Source organism: Solanum lycopersicum, chromosome 1 (genome assembly GCF_036512215.1).
Source record: "Solanum lycopersicum chromosome 1, SLM_r2.1".
Lineage (NCBI taxonomy): Eukaryota > Viridiplantae > Streptophyta > Magnoliopsida > Solanales > Solanaceae > Solanum > Solanum lycopersicum.
Window position 1 is genome coordinate 78,620,572 of NC_090800.1, and position 12,458 is coordinate 78,633,029.

General features: G+C 30.0%; 1 protein-coding gene across 1 annotated transcript; it reads left to right on the plus strand.

The window, feature by feature from the left end:
* The first annotated feature begins 2,725 nt into the window (after window positions 1-2,725).
* LOC101261159 (glyoxylase I 4) lies at window positions 2,726-3,562 on the plus strand. The gene is made up of 2 exons (XM_004229628.5): window positions 2,726-3,098; window positions 3,171-3,562. Exons 1-2 carry the CDS (start codon window positions 2,769-2,771, stop codon window positions 3,414-3,416), a joined length of 576 nt encoding a protein of 191 aa, XP_004229676.1. The 5' UTR covers window positions 2,726-2,768; the 3' UTR covers window positions 3,417-3,562.
* The last annotated feature ends 8,896 nt before the right edge of the window (window positions 3,563-12,458 follow it).

Here is a 12,458-nt window from a genome sequence, read left to right on the forward strand (position 1 = left end):
TGTCAATCTATTTTATTTTTATTTATTTGTAATTATTTTTATTACACTTTTTATATTAAATTCTTCATATTAATAAATATTATATAAAAATAACTTATTTAACAAATATTTTTAAAATAAATCAGCACAAATACATATTTTTTTATCAAACAAAGATCAAAGTCTTCATTCAATGTGACTCACAATTTTCACCAAATATTAACTGTTCATATCCATTTTACCTTTATTTAATTCATGTAGATTTCCCCCTACAATAACTCATCATTTTCCAGCAACAATTTCTTCAAATATAATATAAAAATAAACTCCACGAGAGAGAAATTTGACAAGAACGATCAGATTTTGTTGCAGTTAAATATTTTTACAATCGAAGAAAAAACATAATCCAACAAATAGAGATAAATTATAGAAAATTAGATCTGAACTTGCATATTAAGGGTAAAACTGTCAAATTTAAATTAACTTGTATTTATTTTAAATAGATTTAAAGAATGGGTACAAGAAAATGAAAATAATTGAGGTAGACGTAATATTGTAAATTACCGGGGAGGTGAATGTTATCGAGCGAAACCTGTAGGGAGGTCTCTGAAATTATCCCTAGTTTATAATATATTTTTTTAAAAAAAAATTGTTTTATCGATTTCACTTATTAAGAAAAAAAATATTTCTTTATACATTTTTAATTAATTCTATCTGAAGGGAGGTCTCTAAAATTATCCATAATTTATCATATTTTTTCAAAAAAATTATTTATCTACCTTTTTATATTAAGAAAAAAATTATTTCTTTATACATATTTAATTAATTCTATTCTTCGATACCTAAAAGTTACATACCAATTAACATCATATTAAAATAAAAAATATATTTTATTTATAACATTGAAATTTAATGAAACTATACGAGATGGTGTGTTCAGCTAGAATTCTTAGAGGCCGCTTAATCATGAATCCTACTTCATGTCTATATAAAGAGGGACACTAACTCTCCCTTAAAAGACATCTCAAATATTTTGTAAATTGATAAAATATTCGCAAATTTATATCATTCTAGTTGATCAAGTTCAAGTTATTCTAGAAAAATATATCACTAATCAAATTTAAAACATTTTAATTTGAGAAATACAACACTAACTTCTCTCAAATTATAAATAAATCTTACGGAATGAGAATATTCTTCAGATTATATTCCTATAGTTTATTTGTTTTTTCATATGTTTAGAGTTCATTGCAGACATATGTAAGGAAACACATAATTCGGTGACAAATAAAATTAGCAGAGACAGTAAGATTTTACGTAGAATTTATGATTCAAAATGTGATTATATATTATTTTTATGTTTCTGTCTAGTTTTGTATGATAAGTAATTGTAAGACGTTATTTGATTTATTATATATACTGATTATTTATTTTATTTTATTTATATAAAGATAAATATTACTACATAAATCGAAACGAGCTGGCAAGTGGCAATCGAGAACCTATTACTTTGAAATTATATTGTATATAGAAAATAAAAATATTAATATTTTTTATATAATGTATAAAAAAAGGGAATTTTCGTATATAGTTATTTAAAAATAGTTTAATTATTTTCTATATCTATAGTTGATAATTACAATTTGAAACTACATATTATAGAGAGGAGAGAAGCGAGCGAGAGAGAGCAAAGAGTGTGGAAAGAGGTCAATTATATATGTGTATCAATTTAGATAATATATATGACAAGCGAAATTGGGAGAGGGAGAGGAAGAGAGAGACGAGAGAGATTAGGAGAGGGAGGAGAAAATCGTGCGAGAGAGGACAATAATTTTTATAATTCGCATATCGTTTGTATGATTCGCATGTACATTTGTATATAATTCCATATTTATATAATTGAACAGTATAAAATCTGATTATACAAATATATTTCAATTCAAAATAACAAATGATGCAAACATAAATATATGAACTTTAAACAATTGTATCAAATATATTATTGCAAATAACATTATACAAATCATACTATACAAAAATTAAAAACTACACATTTATATACACTTTATAAAGTTATACGCAAAAAGATGGAATGAATATGATGATAAAATTGAAAAATCAAAGAAAGCACATACAAAAATACAAATCAAACAAAGAATTATTAACTGCTAATTGTATAAATGTGACGAATTATACATATACAAACATAACTAATGTATAAAATTAGTCATACGTGGTAATTTTAACAAATTATAATTATAATGACAATAAAATACTATAAATTTACGTAATCACATAATTTTCCCTTAAAATAATTCAAGCGATAGTTAATAATACGGAGAATTAAAAAAGAATAAATTTAAAATAAAATTTAGTGTTTTATTTGATTGTAATATTTGGGATATAACTTATTTCATTATCTATATCATAATTCATAGTGATGCAATAAATTATTCGCCTATTTCAATACATAATTGAAATAAAATTTTCCAAAATACCTAATTTCAAAATAATTCTAGACTATGATTAACTCTAGAATAACTTATTTTCGAAAAGTAAAAACTTATTTAATTTAAATTCTTCCACATACAAATTCACATAAGAGAAAGTACTAGGTAGTTTTCCTCGAGTGACACACATCACCCTTACTTGTTCATATGGTGACACGTGTATACCACCCTCATGCTACGTGTCACACTCAAATTTCATCTACCGCCATTGCTAAGAGCTTAACTAATACATCAAGAATTAATTACTCAGTAATTTACTACGTACGGAAAAAAGAAAAAATGCAGAGGCAACCAGAAAGGAAAAAGGAGCAAGAAAAAGAAATCAGAGATCACGAGAATGATAACAAGAATAATGAAGATGAAATTCCACTAATGGCATTGAACCACGTGTCCAGACTTTGTAAAAATGTGGAAAAATCAGTGGAATTTTACACTAAAGTACTTGGATTCGTGTTAATTGAGAGGCCGCAAGCTTTCGATTTTGATGGAGCTTGGTTGTTTAATTATGGAGTCGGGATTCATCTGGTTCATGCCAAGGATGATGAAGATTATAAATTGCCTAATCATACTGATAATCTCGACCCGATGGATAACCATATTTCTTTTCAGGTTTAAATTTCATTTCAATTTGATTCTTTATCTCAAACCCATAAACTATTTAATGTTTCAAAATTGGTGCAGAGCGAAGATATGGAGGGGATGGTGCAAAGGCTGGAGGAATTCAAGATAAAGTACTTGAAGAGAACGGTAGGAGAAGAAGAGGGAGCGGCGATCGATCAACTCTTTTTTAAGGATCCGGATGGGTTTATGATTGAGATTTGTAATTGTGAGAATGTGAAGCTAGTACCTCAACGTTCAATTGGCCGCATCAAATTCCCTTCTGATCGTCATAATCCTCCTGTTGAATTGGGGAATGATGATAAATAGTGCGAAGTTGGTTTTCGCGGTAGTTTATTTTCTTACTCTACTCTTTATCGTTTTCATTCGCTTCTAATTTTAGATCATTCAAGCTTTGAGCATGTCCTCGTAAAATCTGTTTTTAATTTTAAATTACTAACTCAATAGTCTTATAATTGGAGATAAGGTTGAACCGGAGAAAATATACGGTCCAATTCGTTTGGATTGACTCAAAAAAATTCGTTTGGATTGACTTGGAAAAAGGTACTCCTTCACCCCAAAGTTTTAGTTTATGTTACACATACATTTATGTAGAGATTTAAGTACTTTGAACGTAATAATTTGTGTTTTTATTTTTGAATTTTCAATTTACGTATACGAAAATTGAAGAAATTTCGTGCACAAATTTTCAATCTTATTTTACTTTCTTTCAAATCTCTCATAAATTATAAAATTTAAAATTTATTGAGACGGAGAAACTTTTAAGTAAAAAAATATAAAAAATTAAATTTAAATAAGAAGTAGGGGCGTACTTTTTATTTTTTATTATTTTTATTTTTTGAAAATTATTTTTACTTGTCAAATACTCTTAAATTTTTTTATTTTTTAAAGTCGTTTGAAAATTATTTTTACTTGTCAAATGCTCTTAAAAATCAACCATTACTTTTAAGTTATGTGAATTTACTTTCACATATAGCAAACAAAAAAATCATATTGCTATAATATAGCAAACTTTGCATAATTGCGCTCTATAGCAAACATAAAAATTGTATAATTCGCTATACATATAAAAGTGTATAATTCGCCGGCCTAAATTGTATAATTCGCTGGCCTATTTCGCTGCAATTGTATAATTAGCTTTGCATACAGTTGAATCGAATTAAAATGTATGTATATTGCATCGAATTAAAATGTATGTATATTGCATAATTATAAGTGTATAGCAAGAAGATATATGTTTTTTTCGCTTTATACAAAAACAGAAACACAATATATACACTTCTGTCGTATAAAGCTAGAAAAAATTGTATTTCACTGCAATTGTATAATTCTTTGGCCTTTTTCTCTCCAATATTTGAAGTAAAATGTTTGTAAATTATATAATTAAGTGTATAACATGAAGATATACATTTTTGTATGTGTATATACAATTTTTTCTCGCTTTATACAAAACAGAAACAGAAATTATACACTTCTGTGTATAAAGCGAGAGAGGCGAGAATGAGAGAGTGGCGAGCGAGACTTCTGGGAGAGAGACGCCTAGCAAATTTTTGTCTAACGTTTGCTATGGAGCACAATTAAATCAAACCCTAGCTATTCCATTTAATTTAGGTTATTAATTTGCTATTTTATACAATTTTTCCATTTTTAAATTCGGGCTCTTATGATTTTAAAATCAATAAGTCATATATATAAGCTATACACACAGCTTGTCAACTTTCAACGTGTATATTAACTACTATAAATATAGTTTACTTTATATATATGTTATAGTAAGTCCAAGAAGTTGAATAAGTCGCTGGAGTCGCTACGTTCGATTTTTGGGGGAGAAAAGGTCGAATGGTCCAAGGGAAAATTTCACACATAGCCATTTGAAAATAATTAATTACTCTTTATAGTTATAGTTTGCTAATTATAATTTGTATTCACGTGTTATATGAAGGAGAGAGGCGAGCGTGACTGAGAAAGAGAGGAGAGATGCGAGAAAAGGGAAAAAAGAGTGAAGGAAGGTGAATTGTATATATATATACATATATATAAAATTAATTACTCTTCATAGTTATAGTTTATAGTTTGATAATTATAATTTGCATGCACGTGTTATATGAAGGAGAGATGCGAGCGCGACTGAGAAAGAGAGGAGAGATGCGAGAAAAGGGAAAAAAAGAGTGAAGGAAGGTGAATTGTGTAAGAGAGGAGAGATGCGAGAAAAGGGAAAAAAGAGTGAAGGAAGGTGAATTGTGTGTGTGTATATATATATATATATATATATATAGGTTGAACAATTGTAATTTTCATTACTCTTTGTAGTTATAGATAATTATAATTTGTATTTACGTGTTATATGAAGGAGAGAGAAAGAGAGGAGAGAGGCAAGAAAAGCGAAAAAAGATATATATATATATGTGTGTGTGTGAGAGAGAGAGAGATAAAAAGAGCTTAGGGGAGCGCGAGCGAGGCTGGGAGAGAGGCAGAGAAGTAGAGAAATGTGAATTGTATATGTATATATATTAAAAAAATTATATAATATACATATATATTTGTATATCCTGACGAATTATGCATATAGAAAAATGACTAATTATATAAATTCGAAGTCAATCCACAATTAATGTGTAATGTTAGTCGCGAATGATAATTATAACAAATTATAGCTATGATGAGTAATTAAATAGTATACATTTATATAGCCGCATAATTTTTCCATTTTATAATAACATTAGATTTTTTTTAAAATGGTTATTTTCATATATAAAATTAACTTAATAGATATTTTGTTTGATTTGTTCAAAATTATAAATGATATATTACTTACACGTGTTTGTTGTTCTAAGCAAATTTTAGATGATATAATCATAGGAGGGTTATAGGTAGATGTACGTTGTAACTAATCAACATCCAAGCATAACCAATTCAGTAATATATACATATATACAAATAAGTAAAAGAACAAAGTATACTACTATAGATATTATAGTATGTGATACATATTATGTATGCGTGATCATCTCCGATTTAACACTAGATTTTACATTAAATTTTATATTAAGTGTAAAATTTGGTGTTAGTAAGTTTTAACGCGAATCTTCAGACCAAATCTATAAATTCATTTTTTAAATATTATAATATTATTTAATTATATAAATTTTTAATTAAACATTATATAAATGATATGTTTTAATTAAATTTTGCACATTTTATTATTTTTTATGTAATATTTTTATAAGATTAATTTAGATATAAAAATTGTTTTTTATAAGTTAATTCTTCTGTATGACTTTCTAAAAAAGATCAAAATTTTGTTAATTTTACAATAAATTATATAAACTATTTAACCTTTGAAAATTTAAAAAATACGAGCATATAAATTTTTAAACAAATAATATAATATAGTTAAAAATAATTGAAAATAATAAACATAAAGTACAATAAAACATCATAACTTACAAAGATTATAATAACAATTTAATAATATAATATATTCTTTTCGGACTCATCAATACTATTAAAATATAAATTTTACGGGGTCAAAAAATTATTGTGGTTATCTTTGTAGCTATTGAAATTGGTGACTTTTTCTTTTCGTCATTCGACTTTATTCTTGTCGAACAAATTCGCGAACATTTGAATCAGAATATCACCACATTTAATAATATAATTTATTTTATAGTAAACGATTATAATAATATGAATTATATATGGTGAATTTTTAGAAAGAATTTATATTCTAAAATAAAAAATATTAAGAAATAATAATATATAATGAAGAGAGAAAAAATAGTGTAAAATTTGATGAAATGGATTAGAGTTGATTACACCAAATTTGGTGTAATAAATGATGTTTGGGTTCGGAGGTCAAACCATGATTTGAAGATAGGCGACACCGTTATGACTCTAAGAGTGACTTAATGGTTAGGTTAGGAGTAACACAAGGGTAAGTTAGCATTTTTTAAAAGTTAAGGGGAGTAGTGCCAAATAAGGTGAAAAAATGAGTTTTAATAAAAACATTTTTTTTTTTAAAAAGGTTTAATTCTAAATTAAAAGTTGATTGTAAAGTTTAAAAAAAAGGTTGCCTTCAGCGGGAATCAAACTCGCGCCCAGTCGTAGTCACTCTCTAACTATGTGACTTCAATCAATCCGCCCAAACACTTTTTAGTCATAGGGGTGCACAATTAATTATACAATCGTTTATTCGCTAATATATATATATATATATACACACACACACACACAATGGTTGATAGGTGTTGATCCGATTTACCTATGTCAGTTCGAACTTGGTGGGTCGTCGTTTGTGTGGAGAATCTCTCTCGTTACTCATGATTTCTCTCAGTTGATCTGATGCGTCAAAGATAGAATGGAGTGGGCTATACGCCGACCCACGTTACAAACTTTTTTCTCTTATGAGATTTCGATTGAATAAACAATGGTTATTTCAAACACCGTCTACTGTCCACCTACTGATCAGTGGGTTTCATGGCGAATAGAAATCGAGACCTGAGAACGAGGCTGTATGAGAGAGTCCAGCATAACAGAAATCATCTAAGCTGATAAGGACACAAAAAAGGAGGATGTTAAGGAAGAAGGTAATGGAATTGAAAATACAGACTGAAGCAGAGAAGAAACAGAATGTTGGTCTCTCTCTCTCTCTCTCTATATATATATACACACACACACACACACACACATTTATTTTTCATTTTCTGGAGAAGTCGGGAAGTCATTATCAAAACATTTTTTATAACATGTTTTGAAATAACATTATTGTAATGACCCTTCTTGTCATTTTTAGTGTTTTATCTTCTGTGCATCGTTTAGAGCGTTCCTATAGCGATTCCAAGTCATTTATGACTTGGTGGGACTGACATATCGGTCACCTGGTCATTCGTTTGATTATTGTGTGAGCTTTAGTATTTTTGGAGCTTATGAACCTTGAACGATCGTTTTCGATCAAAAGTTCAAGAAGATGACATCAGAATCCAATTCTGACGATTTCATCAGTTTCGAAAGGGTCATTTTAGGCTAGTAGTATTGTCCACATGACTCCCAAAGTTTTCAGTGTGAGTTGGTGTGATTAGGCGTTTTAACTTTAAGTTAAAGGCTAAGTTTGACTTTAGTCAACATTCTGTGTAAACGCGCTCGGATGAGAATTCCGTCAGCGCGGCTAGCTCCGGAATGTCGAGTTTGGTCTAGTTTGACCCTTCTTTTGGGTTTTGAGGTTTTTGATATTTTTCAAGCCCTTTTGTGATTTTTGACTTAAAATGGCCAATGGAAGTGGGACCCACATTTTACCGAGATGACCTCTGATAGAAATTTCGACTACGCCATTGAATCCGGAATGTTGACTTTGGTAGGGTAGCATATCTGTTTTATTTTTATCAGATTCCGAACGGATTCCGAGCACCCATCGGAGACTTTAAAGAAATTAGACAAAGCTGAAATCTGGTGCAGCCCTTTAACGACCAGAAATTGGGATTTTAACAACCAGATTTTTGGGTTTATTAGCGATCAACTTCGTCCTTATAAAAACTCAATTTTCAGCCTTTGTGTTTTACTTTAAAATTTTGATATTTTGAGCTATAAAACTCCAAATTGGGCGATTCAAAAGGCTAAGTTGTGAGATTTTTCGAGGGTAACGCATTGGTGAGCTTGGAATATTATTTGGGGACCTGATTTGAGGTAAATTTTGTGTTTTAACTGCTGTCATAGCTCATTTTCGAGCTCAACTTTTGGGAAACTTTTAGAAGGTGATTTCTTGGCCATTTTAGGTCCGGATCTAGTAATTCAAGAGCCTATATTGTGGGGTTTTCATGAGGATCGTCGTGGTGTGATTGGTTTTGGCCGTTGGACCTTCATTTTTTGTAAATTCTTGTAAGCAGCTGCTGCCATTGTTGCTGATTTTTAGCGTAGAATTTGGGTTTTTTGTTGCATGTTCATGTTGGGACTGTCTTGAGTCCTGAATTGTGTTCCATTCTGGTACACAAGTTTCGAGAGTTGTTTAGGACTTTTATTTGGGGTTAATTCTGGATTTCTCAATGCGGATCTCACTTTTTCCATTTTGACCGCGAAATTGACCCGTCTCCATTTCTTGCGATTTCAGTGTTTAAATGACCGTAATAACGTTGTGACTCTATTTTTGATAGTGTATCAATGTTTCGAGGCTTTTTAGAAAGTAAAAGATCCAGAAAAGTGAATTTTGGAGCGCGCGTGATCTGCGTTTCTCTTCTTAGATTCAACTCGAACATGTGAATGCATGTTGATTAGTTGGGTTTTGGGTTGGGTAGTTATTGGATAATGCATAGGTGTTAAAAATCATATTTTTCAGTTTTTTTCTGAGAATTATCGGGTAACTGTGAGCATGTTTATTGTTATTAATTGACCTTCTTTGGTATATGGATTACTTGTATGTTTGAATACTGGTTATTAGAAGTATGTTGGGCCTTAGTTTAGGTTTGACTAGGGTTTTTCTTAGAAATGCATGATTCAAAGTCGGTAGGACTTAGTTTAGCCCCGACGTCGCTCGGCTGACTTAAATCCTTGTAGACTGATGTAGCAGACTTGAGTCTGATAGTTTAGTATTTAGCTAGACGATGGACTCGCTCCAGTGATAGTTACTCTTATTTCTTCGATGTTACGACTTCTCGAGTTACGTCAATGATAATAAATTCCGCTCCGTGATTCAAAGTTGAGTTTCGATTCGGCTTTAAGAACTTACATTGGTTAGCTAAGTCTAGATGGTGTTCCACGGGTATATATAATTATGGATAGATAAAGACTCTTTCAGTAGCTATATCGACATCTTTGTCGGGTATCCGGATTTAAGGTCCGGCCTTGACCATCGTTTGCATCCGGTTAGAGGTCCGGTCTCAAGTATGTAGAGTATCCGGTTAGAGGTCCGACCTCAGTTACTTATATTTTGCAATTGGCTACTAGTGTAATTCTGGTGAGCGCCCGGTCAAGGCCCGACCTCCGTACCGTCAGATTCTACTTTTTGGTTCGGTGTTCTTTGTCCTCGAGTTCTATTCTCCTTAAGTTATAGTTATTTTGCGTACTCGTCGGGCTTATGGGGGTCCGTTCGAGTTTTTATTTAAACTTGCGCACAAGTGTACCTTCTGGGCTTATGGTGGGTCCAGTTAGGTGTAGTTAGCTTATTTATATTAATTTAGTTAGATATTTATACACTCGTGTGCATTATTGTGTTACTTAGCCTTCCGTTCTTGATTTCTAATTTTGTGATTCCGTCTTTTCATATTGCTTTACTTTTCTAGTTCAGTCGGCCTATGATACCTACTGGGTACCTGTTATTTGGTACTCATGCTACGCTCTGCATCTATTTCCGTGATGCAGGTCCGAGCACCAGTAGTCAGCGTTGATTGAGTTTGGAGCATTTTTGGTCCGGAGACAGGGGTGAGCACACGACATTTTGTACTATTTCAGTCTCCATTTGTTTATATAAAGACTTGTCTTTTACTTTTCGAGACAGTCTAGTTTCGGTGGTCCACTGTTGGGACTTGTACTCGTTTTGTTGGTAGCTCTGTATCTTCCAGGCTCTGGGAGGGATCCTTAACTGTATTTGTGATTTGGTTTGCTTATGTTGTAATAGTAATTTTGCTTAGTCTTGTTTAGTTTTTACCCTCACACCCATTATGTGTTGTTCTGGGTTACGGTTTGGCTTACCTACTGGTGGGTTATAGTAGGTGCCTTCATGGCTCGAGAAATTGGGTCGTGACAATTATTTATATTTGGATGCATTTTTCCAAGTCAATTAAAAAAATATCTTTATTTTTTGAAGACTCACTTTCATCATGACCTCGATAAAACAATCCAAATTTCAAGAGAAACCTTGCTACATTAGTAGAAGTCTCTAAACGCATTCGATGCCTACCTTTCGTTTTCTCAGATTGCTAATTAAAAACGACTTGAATGGATTGAGTTTGATTCTAAAAATTTAGCCTCATCTTGAAACATCTTTTATGCATGTTGTTTACTTCACCAACATGTAAACTAAGTCGTTCCAAACTATGATTTCAATTGATTTTCATGAAAAAATCACTGTTTTTCTTTTTACATAAGTCTATCCATCTCAAGTCACAAGAATCAACAATATATTTTTACAAAAAAAAAACGCTTTAAAAGAAGAACTTACCAATTTATGTAGAGATAACTAGAGTAGGACTTTAATTATAGTAAATAATACTTGTAAACTGCATGGTTGGTCATATAGTCTAATGTATGAAAGTTATATTAAAATCTTATTTACTGTTATACGAAATATTCGTTTTCGTTTGTTTCTTGAATTTGAACATCAAATTCATTTTAAAACATCTAAAAATTATAGTAAATCATATAAATATTCATATTAATCCTTAATATGTAATCCATCGAAATAATTAATATTCACTTAAAATATGGTGATTGCGAAAGTTTAATTTTTAATTTTTCAAGCATTGAAGTTTAGTAATGAGTGAACACCAATCTTGTGTTGAATTTGTGAATCAATATCCAAATGGATATTGGAGTACTAAATATATAACACTTGGATATTGATCTAGTTTGATATCAGTTAATTTGGATTGATCTATACGGAGGCCTTAATATTATTATGAATTTTTTTATATAAATTTCATAGTGTTAAAGAGCTAAATATATTTGAGTTCAGAGCTTAAATAATACAAAATATTAACAAAAATTTTAAAATAGTATATAAAATTTTATATTAATCAAAACGGCAAAATCGCTGCAAACTTTTTTCAGTGGAGTACATCGTTGTTGTTGCAACGATTTTGTCGTTTTGGTTGATATAAAATTTTATATACCGTTTTGGAATTTTTGTTAATATTTTGTATCCTTTAGGCTCCGGACTCAAATATATTTCATCTTTATTATTTTTCAAATTATAGAAATTCTTTAAATTGGTGGAATGTGGGTACATTCTGATATCGTTTCTCGATTTTGAATTCATCTCTTAACGTTCTGATACATCGCATCTTTATTTTGAATAAATCACTAAACGTCTCGATATATCCACATACATTTTGATATATCGCGTAAAGTGTTGCATCCGAGAACAGATTATAGTAAGAAATTTTGTAATTTATTTGAAATGACAATTTTTTTAAAAAAAAGATGATAAAATTAATTATATATTTAAGTAATTTTTATAATTATATTTTTGTGCAGCTCATAAAATTATTTGACATAATTTAACCAATCTTTCAATATTTACCTAAACTGGTCCAATTTTAAACATGCTAATAATAGATTCGTATCAATTTTTCTTTCATAATATCACATCAAAGACTTTATATTTTTACAACTTTCTATATCGCAATCGGATAGACTCAACGACAC

Coding starts and splice junctions, on each gene's coding strand:
- LOC101261159 (XM_004229628.5), top strand. CDS start 2,769: ATGCAGAGGCAACCAGAAAGGAAAAAGGAGCAAGAAAAAGAAATCAGA. Junction 3,099..3,170: donor ATAACCATATTTCTTTTCAG/GTTTAAATTTCA, acceptor AAATTGGTGCAG/AGCGAAGATATGGAGGGGAT.